We start from the raw sequence: 24,046 nt of genomic DNA, 5'->3' as shown, positions 1-24,046 counted from the left end.
TTGTTCTCCCAGCACTTTGCTGATTTAACACCAACATAACACCTTACTTTTATTGAACTGCATACGCTTGATACTTTTTTCACTTTCTTTTATTGAAAATCTTACATATGTGACTAAAAGTCATGGGTAATATCTTTCAATTCCATTACAAAATCGGTCATCTATCTATCTATTTATCTATCTCTCTCTCTATATATATATCTATCATATATATAGATTTAATACAACTATAAGCAAATCTACTCAATCATGAAGCAATGATTGTCTACAAAAATGTTATCCAAATTAAATAAATTTGTTGCAGATAATCAAAATTATGTTTTTAATGAGGCTGAAGGCCACTTTCACATAGTTAATTGATAATGCTGGATTGCAAGAATTACAAAGCCTTAAGGATATTTTCCCCCACCCCCATGTGCATCCATACATTAGGATTTCACTGTAAGGCTCCTCTTTTCAGAAAGAAGCACTTTCAGAGTGAACTACTCGTGGCATACTTCGGCCCCGACCCTTCAACATTTATGCTGAAGTCCTAGCAAAGTCAAGTCACTGAAATTTAACACATGAATAATGTTTGTAAAATCAGGGCCTTATTTAGGAACTCATCTACATATGCTTCAAAAAGAAAAAAAATGGAAAGAATATTAAAAGAAAACATTATTACTACTTGAATATATGCCTTATTTTCTAATAATAAATCATGAAAGATGAAGTATAAATATTGTCAGAATTATAAAAAAAAGTCTTATTCTAGGAAACCCTACTTCAAAATTGTACAATATTTTAACCTACTGCAATTGTCCTTCTATTTTGGCACTCCTGAATCAGTGTAGAAATTATGTGTTGTGAAGTTAATTCCTCTGGGGAAAATATTTATGTGAATCAGGATCAAAAGATGGATTCTGGAGTTTATAGCATTACATTGCTTAACATATGAAAGAAATTTTAAACAGTCTTTCACTGTGATTCATTAACAGCAAAAGAGAAGGGGAGAAAAAACCACGGTCTTTAAAGTCTTCCAAGCGCATAGGACATGTGACCTTGAAAACTAAATCTCGCACTAAAGACACTCCCAACTACCTCTGAGTCTTCTTTCGAAAATGCAATGTACAAATATTTTATTCAAATGTCTCAGACATGGTAATAGCTCAGAAGAATGACTGTGTGTCCTTGTAGCTGTGCTCCTTTCTGAGAGATGAATGGCGGGCTCGATTGCTGTACTGTAATTTCTCCATTTCCATGCTTCATTTCCTTCACGTATCTGAGCCTGGAGAAAAATCAGCATGTTCTGACGCGTGTAATACCATGAGGCAGTAAAATGGACCTGAATTTAGTGGAGACTGGAGCTCCAAAATAAATATAACTCTCTATGTTAAATTAAAAAAAGAAACAAAAGATAAATTCTCCTGTACAAATCAGAAGAGACAATAAAAAATAACAAATAGACAGCAACTTTTTGCGTACCTACACAGGCATCACAAGCCCATTTTCAACGTTAAGAATCCCTTTCCATATTTTTTATTTTATGGGGATTGTAAATTATTTCAGTAAGATGGTGACAAATATTGCAGGTTTTCTTAGCATGGTTTGCAATTATTTTTGTTTGTTTTGATAACCTAGGTATTTACAGAGATTTCTAATTAAATAGCTCTCGTCACCACCATCGCCACCAATAAAAATATTCTGCTGGTTTGTTTTTTTTTTTGTCTTTTGTTTGTTTGGAGTTTTTTGAGCAAGCAAGCTGCATGCAACACTGTAAATAAAATTTGCCAACAGTTTTTTTTTTTAAATCAGAAAACTACAATATTGTAAGACTGTTTTGAATGGGATATTGTGTTTTGTTTGTTTCCTCTTCTACTTATCCCTTAGAGACTTTACAATCTAGACATGGCAGTACTGTGAAGGCATCTCTAGGGTATCATTGGCTCATTGAAGTCACAGTGCACTACGTACTCTTAGAAGTCAGTTGCCTCTGCAGGTATATAAGGGTTGCTATCTATTTGGATATGGCTGAGCGTCTCATTTTATCAAAAATGCCATCAAATGCTCAGGATCTGCGTGTGGTCAGTGCAGTCCCTAGGACAAGTCTAATGAAAATATGCTTCACCAAGGCAAAAAAACCTAAAAGGTTAAAAATGGAGAAATATTTACAACTTGCCTTTGTCCAGATGTTAAGTTTTTGTTTTTGTTTTTCTTCGGTGCATTTACATAGAAAGGTTCCAAGGCTATGAGTACAAGCTGTCAGGGCCAGTTCCGTACATATCCGCGAGTCGTTTAAAACGAGGCCCCCAGTCGCTGAGGTAATCGTAATTCTGATCAGAGTTTGAACTGATGGAATCTAAAGAGCTGAGTGACTCAGCCACTGAGCCACTTCCCTCAAAGGCATACGTCTGCAAGGAATCATATGGCGGGGCACAGGGATCCACATCAGCCTCTTTTAGTCTCTCCCAGATAAATTCCCTAAAAATGACATTATCTGGGATACTTTTAAAAGTTGGTCTGCTCAAGAACTGAATCTCGGGAGTCACATCCCTTCTGGTCTTGGTGTCTCGGATGATGTTGAGGTTTCTCAAGGCAGCCATATCAAAAGCCTCCGTGTCTTCTTCTCCGCCACCCTCATCATCATATCTGACTATGTTTTCCCTGATATCTCTCTCCTCATCAAAAATGAGTGGCTCTTTTTTCCGCCGTCTCATGGTGACAATCAGCAAGACCAGCACTGGAACACAAAAGACCAAAGTTTTAGTGATGATGAAGTTTGAATTTATCCTCCACTCAGATCTTTCCTAGTAGAGGAACTATTCCTCAGTTTACACCACACAGATCCTTTCCTTATCCAAGGAACACAATGCCCACATCATGCAGTTAGATTTTGAATCACTAGTAGGTTCTAAAATGGCTTTTAAACAAAGACCTTTTAGATATTACAGAATATATTTCCAGAGTAATTCTGACTTAATGTCTTCATCTTTATTGCTATATCCCACGCTATCTGCTAAACATAAATTTAAGAGCCAGTTGAGGCTGATTATTACAATCGTACAGCCACAAAATGAAAAAAGAGACCTTTTTCTGAACTCCTAATTGCCCAAGTGGTAAAAGCGCATTCATAAAGATACCGCATGGATTTTAACAACCGTAGTTTGGGAAGGGATTGAATTAAAGTATGCCACCATAGGTTCACTGATAAAATACCTGTTCCTTGATTGGGAAACTCTGAGTTATTAAATAATGTCTAATATAAGCCTGACTTCATGGACTAAAAGCATCTCTGTATTAGACTGCACTTTGCTTTAATGTGCAAAATACCATAGTTGGTGCCTGTGAATATCTGATGAGAATTGCTAAGGCTGCGTGCGTTTACTGGATCAACCCCTAAAGTAATGATTTAAAAAATTCTGATACTTCGGGTTTCTTTTTTTCAGCTTAAAAGCCAAGATTAATTTATAGATACTTAGCCAAAGTATAAGGAGGGGATTCACTCCAGGCATGTAATATACTTGTAGTCATTTACAGTTTAAATATGTTTTTGGTAAACAAACAGGTACTATTCATAAACATAATTTGAAGGGATTAATGTGAATACTACATTCATGTCTGAAACATGACAGACTGTTACTTATCCTCCTAAAAATGATTTTTTTATTTTAACGTTGAAGCCTCTGAATAACTTTGATGGGATTAGTGGGAGCTATAATGTATACTTAAGGTTGTAAAAATCAGAAGACATTAGGTGGTAAAGCTGCTCTTCCACCCTATCTCATAGCATTGTGCCTTGGTGCTATTTTTAAACTATCCTAAGAATATATTTTTGTAAAAAAATGCATGATCCAGGGTTATATCCTTCACCCCATAGCACTCATGTACTTCTGCTGGATGTTACACAGAAGACTTCTTAAAGGGAAAAGTTCCTGAAAGCTAATTTAGATCAGTTTTGGTTTAAAGGAACTCAGTTCTCCTTTGGGCTGATTCTTTGCATGCCATGCTTCTTCATGGACTGAACTTTTGTTTCAGAATGCAAAACACTGAACATAAGGTTTTATAATATAAACAGAAGCACAACCAGACATATAGCGATATTAGGGCATACCACAATAATAAGAGTAGTTGAATTGAGCAAAACTACATAATGAAATATAAATTAGATACCATTAACCCAAAGACAAATTATGGGCATTAAATACATAAATAACTACCTTGGGACACTCCCCAACTACGTGAACTCTCCCCAAGTATTCTCATGTGTGACATCAGTGCAGTACATCATCCTCATAAGAACATCTTTTCAGGGAGGTATTTTCTACCAAGAAGTAAAGCTACACACAGGGCATAATTTAAGATGTGGGTCAGGTGGTAAAAATACCTAAGCAACTCAAAGCCATTCAGACTTCTTTTCTGTTTAGAAGTACCACACCATCCTCCTTATGTAGCTTTTCCAGCCCAGTGTCAAATTGGCCTACAGCATAATCAGACTTCGAAGACCGGTCTTTGCAGTTCCTTCCTGGGCACCTTCTGTGCCTTCTAAAAGTAAGACTGAAACAAGTTTTCTTCCTGAAGTTTTCTCTTTTTGACAAATATAGTAAGCAATGCATTATTTTTCATGTAATAGCTACAGGGCATGCATCTAATGATCCATCTATTAGCAGATGCCTTGTGATTGTGAATTATTGTGGCACCAGCCTATATTTTTTGCATGACATCTACTGGCACAAGAAAGACACACGTTACTTTGAGGCGGCAATGGTTTGGCAAACACTATTCGGAGCCACGTTTACATAAGTCTGAAATATTAGGAGTTTGACCTTTAAAAGGGATTTAGAGTAGTTGCCAAACATTTTTGTATTAGCAGAATCTGTTTTGTTGTAAATTATAGTATGGTGAACATAATATGTACACTGTCTCTCCCCCCATCTAATCTTATCTTATCTATCTATCTCCTACATGCAATGGTTAAATTTCACTCTTAACAGGTTTTCTTACTAAAAGTGATATTTTTAAATGAAAGACAAATTACATTGCTAACAGTGATAAATTTGTGATTTAATTTAAGATCACTATAGACAGAACTAAGGGTTTTCTCCCTCTTTTAGTTCTTCTTTTATATTTTTTACCATGTCAGTGTGACAATTTTTATTGCCATGTAGCAAGCATCTAATCACTTCCTTTAGTCAAGTGTAAATGTGTTTTCACACTCCTGTCATACTGAGCAGACTTCATTTTGAGATTTAAATACCTGCTAATAAGTGAAAAATATGAAACTTAGTAGATACGCCTGCCTAGAGGTACAATAAAAATCAAGATAAAATGAATGTTTTATGTAGTATGCCTTGTACATCCCACTCTTGCTTGAAGCCAAGAAAAATATGAAGTCTTTCAAAAGGTTAAACATTTTAGCATTTAGATGGCTTGAAGAGATTATTAATTTCTAACTACTCCAGCAGCTATGAACAATAACATTTAACCTCTAAATGAACAAAGCCTTAGCTGCATTGCAGGGACTGTGGAGATTATTACAGGCCAAAACCAAATATCTGTGGTACCTAAAGCAAGCACGTCTGATTTTAAATGTAGTCTATTTCCCATTACGGCCTATTTCCTTTCCCATGTTCGTCACAGAACCAGTGATCAAGGTGGTAAAGAGTGCCTGACTGAATGACTAAAAAAGCTAATTTTATAGATTGTACAATGGAAATAAAAGTATAGTGCAAGCATTAGGTATACATATTAACTCTAAACAACCACACAGACAATAACATCACTGTTATATTTAATAAGCAAAACACCTAATACCATTTGTTACAAACAACTAATCCATGAACAACCAGAACAACTAATGGCTGGGACTACACTCAGATTTTGCACCAATTTAACTAGCTTGGTAGAAAAAAGCAATTGAGTTAAATCATTACAATGCCCTTATGTGGATGCAGTTATACAGATATAAATGTATTTATATCAGCACAGCTTGTTTGGATACATTTTGTCAAAATCAGCTATGCCAATAATTAACACCTTTCTGTCACTGCAACCATAGGAAGGGTTGTAACCATTTACCTTAAGCTGTTTCTGAACAAATACAGTTCAGTCAATGCAAAAACTGTGTGTAGACCAGTCCCAAGTATATTCCTGTTGAAGTCACTGCCTCTCAAAGCCATTGTGCAATGTGTGTAAATTTGAAGTTCTCACTTATCTTAGTAGGCTGTCACCCAGCATGTCTCCCTGTCTCTGTTTTTGTTCTAGACTTTCATTTTGTACTCAAGGCAATTGCTGCATCATTGTAAAGATGTAATAATAGCCAAAAGACAACCCGGAAGAGAGGACCACAAACACGGCTATACAGAATGTCATACAGCTAATACCCATTGCCATGCAACAGTCCCTTAAGCATATTCTCTAATATAGCAATAAACCACATCAAGCTTTGAATTAGTAAACTATTGGTTCATGCCTTGGATGTGTTATGAACCCTGAAGCTAAAGGCTGGGTATCTTCCACCATCTAAGAAATGCCTCAGTAGCCTTCTAATTCATACACTCTCATGGCTAGTGCAATCAGATAGCTCTTGTGGTTAAAGCAGATTGGGACTAGGAGATCTGTTCCCAGATCTGCACAGGTTTTCTGGGTGACCTTGAGTAAATCAACCTGGTTTAAATTTTCAAAAGTGACTGGTAATGTTGTATGCCCAATTTGAGAGATTTTAGCAGGGGATGATTTTCAGAGCGCAGGTTCTTAGCACCATCTGAAAATCAGCCCCCCTTCAAGGTATCTCAGGTTGGGTATCCCAATATTGACTCACCCCAAAACACCATTTACTTAAAGAAATACAGGCCATAATCTCTGAGTCAGTTTCACATCCTGTGTCCATCTTTTATTTAGAATGTAAGCTCTTTAGGACAGGGACTGTGTCTTACAATGTATTTGTACCAAAATTGCACAGAGTCCCTGAACTCATTAGGACTCATTCGTGGTACAATAATATTAACAATTAATAAACAATTTGTATCTACTTTTATTTTAATTTTTAAATCTACTTTTGGAAGTTTAATCATTGTATTATTATATACTATAGCATATAGAAATGTATACAATGAGGTGCAAAGACCTTTTTTTAGAATGGGGTAGGAAAGTGGGTGCTGACGGTGGGTTACCGTTTCAAGTATGGAACTACCAATAGGGAAAGCACATTACTAACCAGATTTCTGATTCTACCTGCTGTTTCAATGTAATGGAAATTCCTGAGCTGTGGAAATAAGTTATATGTAACTTTACATGCAAATACTTCTTTCTGTGAGCTTTTACATATAATAAAATTGTAGTTACACACTATGTTAAATGCTTATTCTAAAAACACTTATTACTGCATCTGTGAGATGTTAACTGAAAAATAAATTACACTGAATGAAGTTACCATATAATTTTCAAAGGAGTTAAAGATTTCCTCTCTTATTTCTTAAAAGAATTATATACAGTATAAAGTGAATGACACCCAGCATAGTACTTTTCATATGTATTTTCATAGCATAAATAACAGCCATGTTTTTGTTGAAAACAACAGCTCTGCTGCAGAGTTGATACTGTGCAGCTTTTCTAAGTAATCGACTGACTATTGGAACTTTCTTGTGGAACGGAGTTTAGAAATCAATCTTCATCAGTCAGATTAGGGGCAGGGAAAGCTCACCCCTCTGGCCTCTCTACTTTGAGGCTCTAACTCTGGCATTCACTAGAGGACAACTTCAATGCCAGCTGTTTAACATGCACCGGCAGCTTTGCATGTAAGCATCCAAATGTGACTTTGTAGGCAGAAAATGGTAAGGGGCTCAGCCATGCAAATGTCAATTCAGACAAGTAAAAGTGAGCTTTGTGGGGATATTCAGATGGCCAGTTTTGAAACCCCACAAAATGTAGTGAATGTCAATTCTTCTGACACCTAACATCAACAGCCAAGCAGCAAGCAGACATGTCCCTCATATGCTGCAGAACAAATTATTTGGATAATATGTTCTGAGATCCTCTCCTCTTCTCTTTGCCAGTGCTTGTGAACAGTCTCAAAGAGATGAGAAGCAGCACTGTGGTGCCATGAGTTATCTGCTGCATTCCAACGCTGTTGCACTGAATAGAATAAACAAGTTACTACCTGGTAACTTGACAACTAATAAGTTGGGTCTCTACTGAATATCTTCCCTGAGAAACATTGTCTCCTGTTTAAGAAATACACACACACACACACACACAAACAATCCTGTAAACCATGGTATGTTTTTACAGGACTTTAAAAATAACCGTCTCATTTATTTATATGCCAGAAATGATGGTATGAGAGTGCTGGGTGAGTGACTTTCTCTGAGTACAGAAATTGTATTTCTGTAAATCACTTTGGGCCAAACTTGCGCCACCCTGTAGACTTCAACCAAGCAATGCCAATTTATACCAATAAGGATCTGGCCTTTAGTCACTGATCCAAATGTGTAAATATGGGAGGGCATGTATGTGTTCAGGAACTTTCTTTAGTTGTGCTGACGATCAGGGCAGTAATATTTTTTTTTCACATGGCTCCATTCCATTTTTAACCTTATTAACCTTACAAACTGTTATTAAGTATTGAAGGAGCAACTTAAGTACAGCAAAATGAGTAAAGAACAAATTTGAAAAGCTCATTACTTTGCCCATCACAGGCTTAAAACACCAGAAACAGGAAACACTACAACCTGTGTACAACCACTGTGTAAATTGACTGGGTTCTCAATACTCTTGTTGTTTTATTGTTCCGTTAACAGTGATCCAGGCAGTCTCTGCCTATTAGTTTTGAGCCTGTCTGGGCAGTGCAGAGTACCAGAAGAAATGATGTCTCAGGGAGGGACAAGGCATTATTTGGGGAGGTGTGGCCTGCTCTCCACCAATGCACCTAATTCACTATGCAGGCTCCTGCAGGGAAGGAGAGGCAATGGACTGCACTTAGAGACTTCGAAGTAGCCAACAGCAGGAAGGGGACACTGCCGGATCCAGTTGTTGTACACACAGTGGAGGAAACTACAGTAAACGCCTATTGGTGGGAACCATCTAAACTGATTCTGTATTTTAGCTACCTCTGTGGCTACGATACCGAACTGTGGACATTACAATCTCCCCACTCCTTTTGGGATGATACGCTCACCAAGAGTAATCATACAAGCCTTGATCCAGGAAAGCACTTAAGCATGTGCTCAGCTGGGGCCTCAAGCAACACTGGGACGCTGACTGCACCAGAATCTTGCACTGGGTGTGAAAAGATTAGGCAAGCTCCTTGGTTCCCTTTTCTGCTCCACAATCTTGAGTTTTTAATACTGTCACCGCCTAGTCAATTTCACTTTAGTCTCCACAGGGAAGTGAGAAATCCTGATACAACTAAGCTTCTAGTGTGATTTCACAATTTCCAAATCACCTTTTCTCCCTCCCGTCTCTAGTTTCAGTTTTCACACAGAATGTAAAATGCAACTGTGCTAACAGCTGCAGGTATAACAAAAGGACGTCATGCAAATGCTACTCAATTAAATATGCTAATTCTCATCAATAAATTCATTTGTGACATTTGCTGTAAGTCTTTTGCTCTTTGCAAATCATTAAATGTTATAAATGAATATCTTTAAAAGAAACAAACTGTTTATAAATGTGCATATTATATACTCAGTAAGTAATGTGAACGCTACCAGCTATATGATGTTCAACGAGAGAGATGTTCATAAATCCACTTTTTCACCTGCAACGTCTATCTATAACTATTATATCAGCTGCAACTGATATTATTCCTTCTACCATTACCTTTGACATTATTTACCTACATTCTATAAAATGCCTCTGTTGCTGGATTATTAGCTTTTCTTCCCTAAAGAAAACTGAGGATAAACAATAAACGAGATGCGGGGGCTTTGTTTGTTTGTTTGTTTGTTGTACTGTACTTGGGGTGTAAATGAACAAAACACCAAGGACATACCTAATAATGTCAGGACGCAAGCAAGTATTGCTATAAGTGCGCCAGTGCTAAGTCCTGCAGGCAAGACGTATGCCTCTGCATTGCATGTTTGGGCTGTGCCGTCGGCATCACAGTCACACACTCTGATAGTGAGGGTATTGGTGCTACTAAGTGAGGGCGAGCCACTGTCCACAATGAATATTGGCAAGTAGAAAACAGCCTGTTCCTGTCTCCGGAATCCATTTCTCCTGGTTAGCACAGATGCGGTGTTGTCTAGAGGAAGAAAAAGACAAGTGTAAGACACTCAGAATTTCTATAGGAATAGTCCACAGGTAAAAATGCATTTTTTTTTTCTGTCTGACGGACTTTAAGTTTTATATTATTTTATTAACTTCTTTGTCCTGGCCATCCACCGTAAGGAGCTGCGATGATATGTTCTGCTTGAGAATTTAGTTCTAGCCCATGCAAAAACCATTAAGGCCTGTATTTACCAGTAAGGTTTATGCTGGAATTGTGGAGGCCTATAAACTTTAATCACACTTGCAGTGCCACACTCATGAAGCAAAATCCCAGAAGGGGTGGGGCACAGTAAATTAAATGAAAAAAATTTGCACTTCACTTGTTTCTTTAAGTAGCTACACAGTGTATCAACACATAGATTTCACTTCTAATTTTGCAGGCTCTGTTTCCCCACTGTAAATGTGCATTGATATTAATGGAAGTTAGATTCACACAGGAAGAGGAAAAGAGGAGAATAAACCTCTGAAATCCACATTGTCACAGCTTGGGTCACAAAAAAAACATGGCATCCACACACACAAACACATAATTGTATGTGCAAATGCGTAATTAGGTAATAGCACATCTAATTATTTGTCTGCATGCACCAAGACCCATTTGTGTACACAAATAATGCAAGAATCTATAATGGGAGTCTGCACATTTTTCAGGCTTACCCAGTGTACAAGAGTTTAAAACTGACCTAGAAAGAACAATTAGTTTATATATTCAAGGTCACAAGTGAGCTTCTCAAAATGGTGCATCTAGTGACTTAAAGACATATGGCAATGGAACCAATCACTTCAAAATACATAATCACATCTCAGGTATCTTTTCATAAGAAAATAAAAAGCCATATAGCCTCTAGTAACAATAAAATAGTAGAATAGCTGAGATTTAATTAATAGCTCTCAAGCACCCAAATATAGGTTTTTAAAATGTTATCAAGCTGCTCAAAGAGACATGGCTGTCACAACTGATTTGTAATGTTTAGTACTACAATTTAAGAGATATAAATAATAATTTTGCCCTCCTGAAGAAAGACAGTGGGAAATGACCATTTGCTGATGGTTCCTGACTGCACTCAACAAATGAATGGATAATAAAGAATCAAACCTGTATATCCTGCAGGTATTGCACTTTTAAAATATGTTTTATTAAACATGTTTTAAAATATATTAAAACAATTGAACAGTGTATTACTGACTTCTTTTGCGACTTTTTCTTCCCCATTTTAAAGTTTCAGTAGTTCAGAATAACACACAATTATTTTACTTTTCCTAATATTAACTACAGTAAAATGAACACTTTGTGATCCATAAACAATTGTACCCATGCTTAACTGTCCCACTGAATTCAACAAGGCCACCAACATACTTAAACTTAAGCATATGCTTAAGTGCTGTAAAGGCCCAGATGTTCAGAGTGATGCACAAAACTGTGTGTGTCTGTGCAAATCCTGACATACAGGGATTATTGTCCTTCTGTGGTACATACGAAAAAGTACATATACACTTTTGCACACACCCATTAGAAAGTATGAGCAATTATTTCTGAGCACACAAGTCTGATATGTACAAAGTTAGATAATCAAAAACGGACAACTTCTGCCCTTACTTACACCTCCGTTGACTTTATTGCTGTGGCATGGGGTGTACTGATCTAGATTGTATGTTCTCTGGGGAAGAGAGTGTATTTTTACAATGTTATGTACATTGCACAGTGTGTCCCAGAACCCTGCCTAGAATTTCAGAGGGCTAATGTATTCTAAGTAATAATATTAATAATAATAAATGCATTTGAGTCTTTAGGTCATGATCTATAAAATCACTTCAGCATATGCTTACTTGACTTCCCTACTGTTGTTCATATAAGTAAAGTTAAGCACATTGGAAAAACAAACTGTGGACAGCTGAATAAGACTCTTTATCAACAGACTGATTTTTTGTATTGTGGTCCAGGAAAGACTCTTCATTTCATTTTATATTTAGTTTGTATTCTTATTTTTGTTCAGGACAAAAGGTGAATCAAAGTGTGGATACAGTTTGAAAAATTGTCCATAAAAATAGTACCTTTTCACTCAAATTATGGTTAATCGTTTATTTTATTACAAGAGCAAGTTTTTTACTCCATTTCACACTGCAGAGCAAATAGAGCAGTGCAGCAGTGAGATGGGGGTCTATTGTATTCTATTTGCTTCAACCATTAGCTAAGCAGACTGCCAATGTCCAGCTGCCATACATATACAGCAATTAATGAGAACTCCAATTAGGAGTGTGTTCTCATCTCTTTTCACCAGTGGGAATGTGATGCCAATGATGGTCCTCTGTGTAGATCTTTGGGGAAATACAGTCCTAGACAGCATGTGTAAATATTGTAGGTAGCCTAAAAAATGAGCACTCAGCCTTCACTTCCAAAAACAACATTCAGTTGCTGAAAAGGTGTTTGGGGGGTTTCACCAAAGGAATTCTCATTTTGCCATGCCTTTGGGGCTCATTTCTTTATGCACTGAATTATATTAATAAAACATGAGGCCCAGGACATTTTTCAGTCACTGCCCTCAAGGTAAAATCTAATTTGGATAAAGATATAAAAATACAGGGAAAAAAGAGGGAAAAGGCACTTGGGGGAAAAGAAAAGATTTGAAGCCCCACTGTTTAGCTCAAGGCTCAAAATGATTTAAACAACAGTTTCTTCCTCTTGACAGATAATCTCTAGATAAAAGTTACTTAGGGGGCAGACTGCTCTTTAATTAATGTCCTCCCTGGCAGGGAAGTTCACCCCAATGATGATCACTATGTGTCTGAAAAAAGAGTGGTGGTTACCTAAGGCACCTAAGTCAGTGCTCCCCTAAGGCACCCAACAACATTTATATTTTTACCTTTGTTGTCTTGCAGAGAAAAGTTGTGGTTATTTGCTGCTTCTGCTGTCAAACTGAAGTAGAACTGGTGACCACTGGGTGGGTCATCTTTATCAACAGCACTGATTTTCTGGATTACCTGAAAAGAGAGGGTTCGGTTGAAGTTATATTGAGTTTTATATTTTATATAATACAAAGCAGTATATACACGCATGCCCTATACACACAGCGCTCATGGTCAAGTGGTAAATCTCATTTATCATGCACCTTCAGCCATCTGACTTGCATTCTTCCCCCAACACCTTGTTCTAACATTTCAACCTTGTAAGCAATTTTAGACACCGTTAACTTTCATCTCCCATCTCCCCACTGAAAACGGTGAAGATAAATACTTTTCCTTTCCTTCCTCTACCCCAAACTGCGCTGGCTCGAGGCACTATGTAGCCAATATTCATCCAGTGACAGGTTAAGATCTAATATATCACCACTCATTAAGGATAGGAATGAGAGTTTTATAGTGTTGGAAAGGGGACACCTTATGTGTGAAAATAACAGTGGATATAATCTAGCACCAGAGAGAGAGAGACAAGCCTCTCACAGTTATTAGTGGGTGCAATTAATGCCACACTGTGTCTGCAAACCACAGGTGTAAATGTAAAGCCCAGATTTTAGAGTTAATTAAGGATGAATAAAACAGAATTGAATATTAATTTAATCAACATTTTCTGAAACATGACAAACCATACGAAATATAACAGACTAGACCAGTGATGGGCAACCTGCGACCCATCAGCGTAATCTGATTGCGGGCAGCAAGGCATTTTGCTGACGTTAACCATCCAATGCAGGGCCCATTGGCCAGGAACAGTCAACTGCGGCCACTGGGAGCTGCGGGGGGCCGTGCCTGTGGACGGTCAAAGTCAGCAAAATGTCTCGCGGTCCGCAATCAGATTACCCTGATGGGCCGCATGCGTCACGCAGGTTGCCCACCACTGGACTAGACTCATGTCTTTGATATTTATAAATTGTGAGTATGTGGTCATGAGTATCTGGAATAATTGGTTAGAGCCAGGGACAGTGTGGGTAGATACTCATATGCAATTTGGTCAGTCCATCTTAATTTTTTATGGCTTACAAGACTCCTGCTGGTCCAATTCTAGGTTTCTTTTGAGCAAATGAGGCTAATCATGTTAATTTCTGTTGTAGTTTTAAATTTTGTTGTAATTTTGAAAAATGGACAGAACAGTGATGTCTTTTATGAAAGAGGAGGAAGACTGAGACTCTGGGAGATAACACAGAAGTGGAAATCCTCCATGCAGAGGGCCATTGCATCCAGGATGGTACATGGATGCTGTGAATTTCAGGAATAAAATGGCCTCCAGGTTTCTAGGAGGTGAGGGGTTGGAGCAATGTGAATGGATCTCTTTGGGTCTGATTTTCAGAGGTACCAAGGACAAACAACTCCAGTTGAAGTCAATGTGTGCAAGGAGGGGGTGCTCGGAACCTCTGAAAGTCAGACCTTGTGAGGGAAACCTTGTACAAATTTCTAATACAAGAGAACTGTCAGAGGGGATATTGTGCCCCTTAGACCCCTTTTTCCTAATTCAGCCAAACTTATGTCACCCACATTCAAGTTTTAGGAGTGCTAGAGGATATCGGAAGTGAAGTGCTGGGCACTCTTACTGCCTAGTGAGATCAGTGGGAATTAAGGGTGCTCATCCCTGTACAGAATCAAGCAAACAAAAGCATCATTTTCCTATGCAAGGACATCTGGAGTTTTACACGGCTTGTGCACATCTAATTTTTATTTCTGCAGCTCTTTCACCATAGCCAGTATGGTGGAGTTTTTAGACTTTGCTTAATATTTGTTTATGCTGCGCAGTCATTGCAAAGTGTCATTTGTATAGCAATAAGCTGACTGTCTTTTATCTTAAAGCTGGCATCTTTTCAAAAGAAATTACTGCCTAACTAATGTGAATAAACATCTGGAAATATTGATCTGCACCTGGCCAGGCTGAGCATTTTCACAGACTGTTGTCTCGTACTCCATGGCAAACTCGGGGGCATTGTCGTTGATGTCAAGGATAGTGATGGCCACATATCCTCTCCCAATCTGTGCTGGGTTCTCTGTGCAAAACAAACAAACACATAAACAAACAAAGACTCTTTACAAGTTATTTTTTGGATCAATATGCCTTTCATTTGCATTTTGTCTTGTGCACACACCTGTCAAAATTAATTAAAATACCCCCTAGAAACATAATGAAAAATAAACTCTAGGATAGAAATCCTGGCCTTTTTTCAGACAATGGGAGTTTTGCCATTTACTTCAGTGGGACCGTATTTCACCACAGGGGTCAAATTCAAATTCCAATGGATAAACCTCAGGAGCAAAAAGTCCCTGGGGGGATAGGAATGAGGTGACATAAAAACCCAGCCACCTCGAGTGGGCTCACAGCCAGTCAGCATAGTACCATTCATCTAGGATGGGGCATGGTTAGAATGGATATGAGATGCATTTATTCAGTTAATTCCCTTCAGTAATTCAGGGAAGCCTATGACATAATTTATGGCTTCCCTGTAACTGTGGGTAGCATAAGAGAAGTACCATTTACCCACCCAAGTCAATCTCCCTGCAATTCCCTTACTATTAAGAGTGAATCTAGTTCTAGGAATCTAGCACCTTTATTTGCAGACATGGTGTAATTCCTCTCAAACCTGAATTACATCCCCAAATTGAAGCAATCATGGATTTTAGCAATACGGACCTATGCTTTCTACTGGTGTGCAAGACAATTGCCAATCTGTGGTAAAAGGGGTATTGCACAGTAAACTGATAATCACAGAGTTCAGAGGACATGCGTCTCAATGAATAAAATACCTGTCTGGAATGAGATAGGTCTAAATGACTGCACAAGGTGTGAGGCAGAGGAGGTGTTAGGTAGGTAGGTAGGTAGGTAGGTAGGTCCTATCTATCTATCTATCTATCTATCTATCTATCTATCTATTATTTACAACACAGTCCTCATCACATTATCTATAGTGAGATCGGATATATAGGTCTACATTTTCATATTTTTATTCAATGCCATCAAGCAATTATTATAATTGAACCTGAATCTTTTGTTCATTCTGTGTATAAAACCTTTAAATTGTAACTTACGACTCTCCATAGCCAAGACAGTGATGTTATGAACAGCATTCGTTTCTCTATCCAAAGACTTGGCAGTTGTAATGACTCCACTGTTGGCATCAATATTGAAATATCTCTCCAGGTCTGTGTTTCGGTCAATTGAGTACCTAGGTGAAAGGTTAAAGAAAACTTCTGATCTATGTTCAGCTATAGTTTATCAAAACGTTTCACTAATTTCTCATTAGATAGAAAGAGCACTCATTGTTTCCCCCTTTTTTGACTCTTTTTCGTCAGTATTGCTCAGGTTTCCTGGAAGAAGCAAAACTGTATGTGCAGCCTCTTGAGGCTACAAAGTGAACAGTGCTGAGAGATCCTGGCTCTGTTCCCGTACACAATGCCTTCTTCAGTGAGGTTACAGGTATTTCCTTATCTTTTCTTACTTTCCTCCTTAAGGTAGCCATTCATTTATTCATGGAATAGCATACTCCTGAACCCAAACCTAATATGAATCACAACTGGAAGCTTGCTACAGGGCTGTATCAAATTCATGCAGCTCCCAGCAGAGCTGGCACTGACAGAAACAGAACTTCTGTCACTCGTGGAAGAGCTCCTGTCTTACCCTGTGCTATGGGTCTGGGGAAAAAAATACTTGGAGGAGGTCAGGGGATTACATATTCGCCTGCCAGCTCCTGGTGCTTTATTGTCATTAGACAAACACATTGAGTTTCTTGGCTTAACATATTGTTTGCTAGGAAGGGGGAGACAGAAAACAAGCAGAAAACACAGAGGAAAGGGAGAACCCTGTCCATTGTTTACTTTTCCTGTGTGAAAATGGGAGATGGGACTATGCAGTTTTAGGTTTACTAACAATGACTTCTTGACATACCATGCTTATTTACTACTCAGTGTGAGTTAAAGAATCATCATCCGGCCAAACACTATAATTACTGTCATAACAATACAACTACTTCACTTGTGGTATATTACTGATCAAACCTTGTAAAAATGTGGAACGGTCGAATTACAGTAGATATCCCAACGAGATCACTTCCCAGATATAATGACCATATACCATTATGCATTTGTACTATATTGTACTATGCCAGTTTGTTCTGTGCTGTACTACATTGCTTTCATCTGTCCCTTTAGACTGCAAGTTGTCTGGAGCAGAAACTTGTTATACACTTGGTGTTGCTTTACTGTAGAATATTATGTGCTGAGGGTTCTATAGCAACAGAAGCGCTAATGAAAACTTTTTGGCATTCAACATTTAGAACTTTCCCTTTCTCATCAGCAAACACTCCTTTTTTATTTTATTGTATTTCTTGTCTTTTCTATTTCAATGTTTCCTTTTCTCCATGCCAGAACTGCTGTGTATTTGGTCAGCAATGCTCATCAACTGTTTCATGGCTGGCATGTTATCCCTAGAGACTATGCTGTACCTGTCACCTTTGCAATGCAGTCAGTCTTGCCCAGCAGTAGGGATTCAGTCCCTTGCCAAACATCAGGCTTTCCAGTTATTAATGCTATCACTGTGCAATCTGATGAGCCAAAGATTTACTGGTTTAAAAACAACAGATTACATAAATTGCAACACATATGGCTAGAAGAAGAAAAAAAAATGAATGTTTCTGAAAAAGAGATTTCCCCTAATACTTACTTACAAGTACTGCATCCATACTCAGATTCTAAAAATCTATTTCAATGTGATTTAATCTTTTAATTCCTTACTATCAGTTGTATTTGAAAATTAGTTTGGCAGGTCTTTTGCCAAAGCTATTTCAAACCTCAATAATTCTCAGTACCTTTTGAGATAACCCCTGCTTTTCTTACCACACCCTCTATTTTTCTTTGATGTCAAGGTTTAGAAGTGTCTAATCTTATAATCACAATATCCCACCCAATATTTCAAGACATGTATAAATTCAGTTCTTTTGTCAATATCCATTTTCCTTCTTCGAACATATATTGTTGAAATAATCATCTAAACTTTCTAAATGGATCAAGAAAAGTAATATATTATATTATATATATTCTCTATATATTCTCTATATATGTAAAAGACTCTTTTATGCTCTTCCAATCCTGGAGTCTGAACCTTTATGTAAATTATAGCAGATTCAGGACAGCTCTAATTTATATCAATGGTTTCTCACGGCATGATTTCGGCACCCAGGGATTATGATGGCATTGGTACATCCTGTCTATTTCTGTGGTTTCTTTCTCCAATCACACCCCCTATGTGGAGCTGTGCAAATAACAGATTTTTTGGTTCACTTGTAATTCTGAAAAACTGTTTTGGGACAACTCAAAGACAATTATATTTTGAAATTTTCAAACAATTGAAAAATCAAAAAATAAAATTTCATTTCCATTTTGAGCAGTATTTAAACATTTTTATTTAATTAATAAAACTAAAGGAAATTTCAAGAGGAAAACTCATTTTGAATCAAAAAATCAAAAAATGTTTTGTAAATGTTGAAACAAAATGTTTCAAGGAAAGGATTTTTTTGTTTGTTTTTTACACAAACAATCAGGTGAAACTGAAACAAATTAGTGAACCATTTTGATATAGCTGAATCTACATTTTTGGCAGAAAAAAGTTTTGTTTAAAAATTTTGGCCTGCTCTACCCCTGAGTCCTACACAACCTTGGGATGCCCTTCAGCCCAGAGAAATCATCAAGATGCCAATTAACCTAGTTTTATGGCTGCTTTGTGCTGCTGGAGTGGTGCAAATTGACAAAAGTGAGATTAAAAATTTGACTCTCACCCTTTTACAGGAAAAAAAGAGAGCAGTCAGGATGGATTGCATATAGATGGAAGTTGGAACTAACACTAACCCTTGCAGTTCTGCTAAAACCAAATTTTATAAACCAGATGCTAACAACACTGCCAGAAAACATTGCCGTGGCAGAGAGAGCTTAGTGAAGATAAATTTCAGAAGTAAGTCCATGCCAACTCATCCATCTAGTACTTGTTTGTACATTTATTTTGAATCTGTTGCTAATATATATTGAGAAAGAGAGAGAGAACACATACATCACCTCTTCATGTGAGATACATGCTTTATTTTTACGTTAGGGTTGCTGCATTGTAAAGTACAGAGCCACAACACAGTGATAAAATCACCTTTAATAAGTGTAAATAAAAAATAGATAACAGCAGAAAAGGTGAAATAATTAATTAGTACCATATAAAGTTTTCAGTGTGTATGCCAAATGAATAATATTAACAATAATAACACTTAACAGCAACTTTCTCTTAAACACATTTCCCTATTTTCCACGGGTCTCAAATAGGTTAGAATTTCAGTGGGACAGAAATATTACATAAAACTTTTAGTTATACTGTTCCTATCGTGTCGATAGCATTGTGACATCTAGTATTAACACCTATACAGTACTTAGAAAGTGATCACATAAGTTAAAACACAGCCAGATCACTGTAATTCTTTTTCTGTCACTGTTCCTCTCCCCCCACACAACCACAAACATAAAATTCACTCTCTATATGTGGCTCCTTGTCATATGTTCATAATATGTGGATTCCAAGCATGATATTGTGGCAGATTATCCATCTAAACATGCAGAGAGAAGGAGGGAAATACCTGAAACAGATTTTTCATTCCCTCCCTCGTAGGAGGGAAATGTGACCACATCTTTCCCTGTGGTGATGGCAGATATTTTACTTCAGTGGGACCAGTAAAAGGCACACAGCCAACGTATCTGAGCCATCCCCTCTATCCTGTTTAGAATACCATTTATACTTATTGTAACCCCTGCTGAGTCTTCATCGTCCGCATGCCACCAAATATATTTCTTGACTATGTCCATTTCTGTGATATATGGACAATTTGCACTGTGGAACCTCAGGTCCAAGTTTCTGCACTATAATATTAAAATGTTTTTGTTTTTACTGTTACTCATATATATTACTGTAGGGCCTAGTTATAAGGTCTTTTCACTTAGGGCTACTGGTAGGAATTTCAGAAGTACCTAAGGCTGAAAATCAATAGGACTCATGCTCCTAAGTTCTTTTGAAAATCCCACTCTTTATATATTTATAACCTTTATCTTAAAAATCATTTTTGTCTGGTAATTATACAAAGCGTGGACTGTATACATTAAATATATAAGTAATTAATCATTATATTGTAATAGAAAGAGTGAGCCTGAAGCAGCTGAATAATAAAGCTGAAATAATGCAAACACATATCTTTCAAACAAATAACTATAAAAATATAATTTGCTAAACAAATGAAACTCCAGTTTGTTCTTCTTTTGAATACAAATTCTACAACATACACATTGTCAATGCATCCAGAAAATGCATCACTTCTTTTTTGTACATAGTTTTCTCTATAATAGGTTTGGCATAAATGATTTAATAGGGACATAAACTATGGTTTGTGGATTCTTCCCGACCGCTGCTGAACTTGGATAATCAAGTGATTTTTTTTGTTTCAGAAACCTGAATATATTATATATATCTATATTTATATATATATATATATCTTTAAAGAGATTTAAATAAATTGTTTATCAAAGCTACTGCAACACTGGAGTCAAAATAAACAAACTTTTTAAACAGCACGGACATATGCTGAAAAAACTAAATAATCCCTTCCGGTATAAATTAATAATCCTGAAATACACTGGACAAAATGACATCAAAGGACAACATGCATACGTACGTATGTACATACATAAACAAAGCCTCATAATTACCTAACAGGGCTGTTCAAGATATCAGGGTCATGGGCTGCAACTGTTCCAATGATGGTGCCAACCTTTGCTGCTTCAGACACTACCATGGAATACAAATGGGAAGTGAATACAGGAGGCTCATCCACATCCTCCACAATTATCTTCACTGTTGTCATATCGCTAAAGGGCCCCAGACTTTGAAAGCGAGAGTCAACATGCTTATTTGCTGCTTCTATCCTCAGTGTATAGCTTGTTTTAGCTTCAAAATCCAGCTCCTAGAAAGAGAAAGTTATTTTGAAATTTAATTACTAATTAAATAGATGGTGCAGCAAAGCTCTTGCATTTACAAATGTCAGTATAGATATATATAAAGAACTCTGCCACTGGTATCCAGGCAGCATTTTTGACTGGCAGATCACTGAAAACTACTGATCTTTAGCATTTAGCTTTCCACTATTTGCAGTATGTCCCTTGGTCTAATCCAAGATATTTTGATTGATTCTAAGGCTGCCAATTAAAGCTAAAGTTATTTTCCATCAGTGCCTTAATTTAGTAGTTATAAAACAACAGGCAACTGCCAAGGGAAAGAGCAAAAATTCAACAGGAGAAGCCAGTGCTGCTTAACCAAAATGGAGTGAGAGTACAAAACAAAAAACAAAACTTTACCATGTGGTTTTAATGAACACTTATTGAAACGTATAAAGACAAATGAGATGTACTGTCTGAAGGGGATTTTCAAAAATGCCCGGCATTGGACTAACTCTGCTCCTACTAAAGCTGATGGCCAGTGATGACTATTTTTGAAAATCCTTCTCTACGGATGAAATCCCTGTGATTTCCCAGGGCCAGAATTTCGCCCAATGTTTTTAATGTGTGTGACTCCTTCATTTTGTGTTATGAGTATTTACCATCCATATAATATCACTTTATCATTTCCTTTTTACTACACTGTCTAGGGCCACACATTTGGCAGGAGCTACTCACTAGAAATTATCATTTAAAAGACTACAACAATTGGACAGAATTTTGAGACAGTGTTAGGAAGATACTGACCAATGGGATGGTCCAAATGCAGAAGCAGTTTGGATACAGTGCACTGCCGCAAATCAGCATCACACTGTATTGTCTGCATTGTAGCATATTGCATCTGGATGTAGCCCAGAGAACATTTGATCTAGACTATTTATCAGTCTATGCAAAAGTTGCTTCACTTGGTTTTGCCTCATTAATATCCACTATATAAATATATTTTTCGCAGACAATACTATATTAGAAGTCAATAAGAAACACACAACACTCAATATTCCAGATTCAATAATCTTTTCCAGAACACAAGGATATGATTTGGATAGTAGCCTCCATGAAACTAGAGGACAAATTTTACTGATGTTGATATTACATCCTGCTGCAAAAGAAGTCCCTGAAAGAAAGAAGTGAATTAATATCAGTGATATGCCCATACTCTACAATGTAATGTCTTTGGCTACCATGAAGGTCTGAGCCGGATAGAGTCAGGATGCACTGTGTGCCTAGCTACCGAGCTGCCTTCTCCATTACAGAAGCATTCATTTCTAGACAACAATGAAGGGACTGAAGCCTTGCAAAGTCTGCAGTTTGGTTAATCAGCTACACTTTCAAACTATATTCATGAGACTATAAAATACTTACAGAAAATTGGTATGATTGTACAGATACTGGAAACAATTGTTAACATCTGAAATGCACTACGACAATAACCTGCTGATATCTGCAAAATGTCTTTATACACACTTGGAGGAACAGTATTTATGGGAATTATTAGCTAAATCAGAACCAAAACATAAATCTGCTAACCTGCATACATTGTGGGACAATCTCTCCTCTCAGTTACACTGATATATATATCCAAAGTAAGTCCATCAAAGTCAACGGTGTTTACATTAATTTTACAGTACAACCTGAAACAGTGTATATACCTGCATAAATAAGAGAAGAATTTGGCCTATTGTGTTCAAAAGGAGATGAACTTTTCTAAACTCCATGTGGAAGTTCACTGCTTTGCTGAATAGGGATGGGCTTAGACATGTGCTTTAAGTTATGCATTTAAAGAATTGGTAGGGGAAGTAGAAGTGTGTGGCAACCTGGGCAGCAGTGACCATGAGATAGTCGAGTTCAGGATCCTGACACAAGGAAGAAAGGAGAGCAGCAGAATAAGGTCGCTAGACTTCAGAAAAGCAGACTTTGACTTCTCAGGGAACTGATGGGCAGTATCCTCTAGGAGGTTAATATGAGGGGGGGAAAGGAGTTGAGGAGAGCTGGCTGTATTTTAAAGAAGCCTTATTGAGGGTGTAGGAACAAATGACCCTGATGTGGAGAAAGAATAGAAAATATGGCTTAACAGTGAAATCTTCTGTGAGCTTAAACACAAAAAAAGGAAGCTTACAAGAAGTTGAAACTTGGGCAGATGACTAGGGAGGAGTATAAAAATATTGCTCAAGCATGCAGGGATGTAATCAGAAAGGCCAAGGCACAAATGGAATTGCAACTAGCAAGGGAAGTGAAAGATAACAAGAAGGGTTTCTACAGGTATATTAGCAACAAGAAGAAGGTCAAGGAAAGCATGGGACCCTTACTGAATGGGGGAGGCAACCTAGTGACAGATGATGTGAAAAACCTTAAGTAGACAATGCTTTTTTTGCCTCGGTCATCACAGACAAGGTCAGCTCCCAGACTGCTGCACTGGGCAGCACAATATGGGGAGGAGGTGAGCAGACCTCAGTGTTGAAAGAGCAGGTTAAGAACTATTTAGAAAAGCTGAACATGCACAAGTCCACGGGACCAGATGCAATGCATCCAATGGTGCTGAGGGAGTTGGCTGATGTGATTGCAGAACCATTGGCCATTATCTTTGAAAACTCGTGGCAACCAGGGGAGGTCCCGGATGATTGGAAAAAGGCAACTATAGTGCCCATCTTTAAAAAACGGAAGAAGGAGAATTCGGGGAACTACAGACTGGTCAGCCTCACATCTGCCCTGCAAAAATCATGGAGCAGGTCTTCAAGGAATCCATTTTGAAGCACTTGGAGGAGAGGAAGGTGATCAGGAACAGTCAACATGGATTCACCAAGGGCAAGTCATACCT

General features: G+C 37.5%; 1 protein-coding gene across 1 annotated transcript in view; it reads right to left on the bottom strand.

Annotated features, from left to right (window-relative positions):
- Positions 1-2,225: 2,225 nt before the first annotated feature.
- CDH7 (cadherin 7) overlaps positions 2,226-24,046 on the bottom strand; it is a 90,384-nt gene continuing 68,563 nt past the window's right edge. The window contains exons 6-11 of the mRNA XM_077809072.1: positions 20,947-21,200; positions 16,249-16,385; positions 15,091-15,212; positions 13,107-13,224; positions 9,968-10,219; positions 2,226-2,719 (exon numbers count right to left, since the gene is read on the bottom strand). Of these exons, the coding sequence (XP_077665198.1) occupies positions 2,226-2,719; positions 9,968-10,219; positions 13,107-13,224; positions 15,091-15,212; positions 16,249-16,385; positions 20,947-21,200 (1,377 nt within the window). The remainder of the gene's footprint in view (positions 2,720-9,967; positions 10,220-13,106; positions 13,225-15,090; positions 15,213-16,248; positions 16,386-20,946; positions 21,201-24,046) is intronic.

This window comes from Eretmochelys imbricata, chromosome 2 (genome assembly GCF_965152235.1).
Source record: "Eretmochelys imbricata isolate rEreImb1 chromosome 2, rEreImb1.hap1, whole genome shotgun sequence".
NCBI classification, from domain to species: Eukaryota; Metazoa; Chordata; order Testudines; family Cheloniidae; genus Eretmochelys; species Eretmochelys imbricata.
Note: the sequence above shows the minus strand (reverse complement) of the source record. Positions and strands in the feature narration are given on the sequence as shown.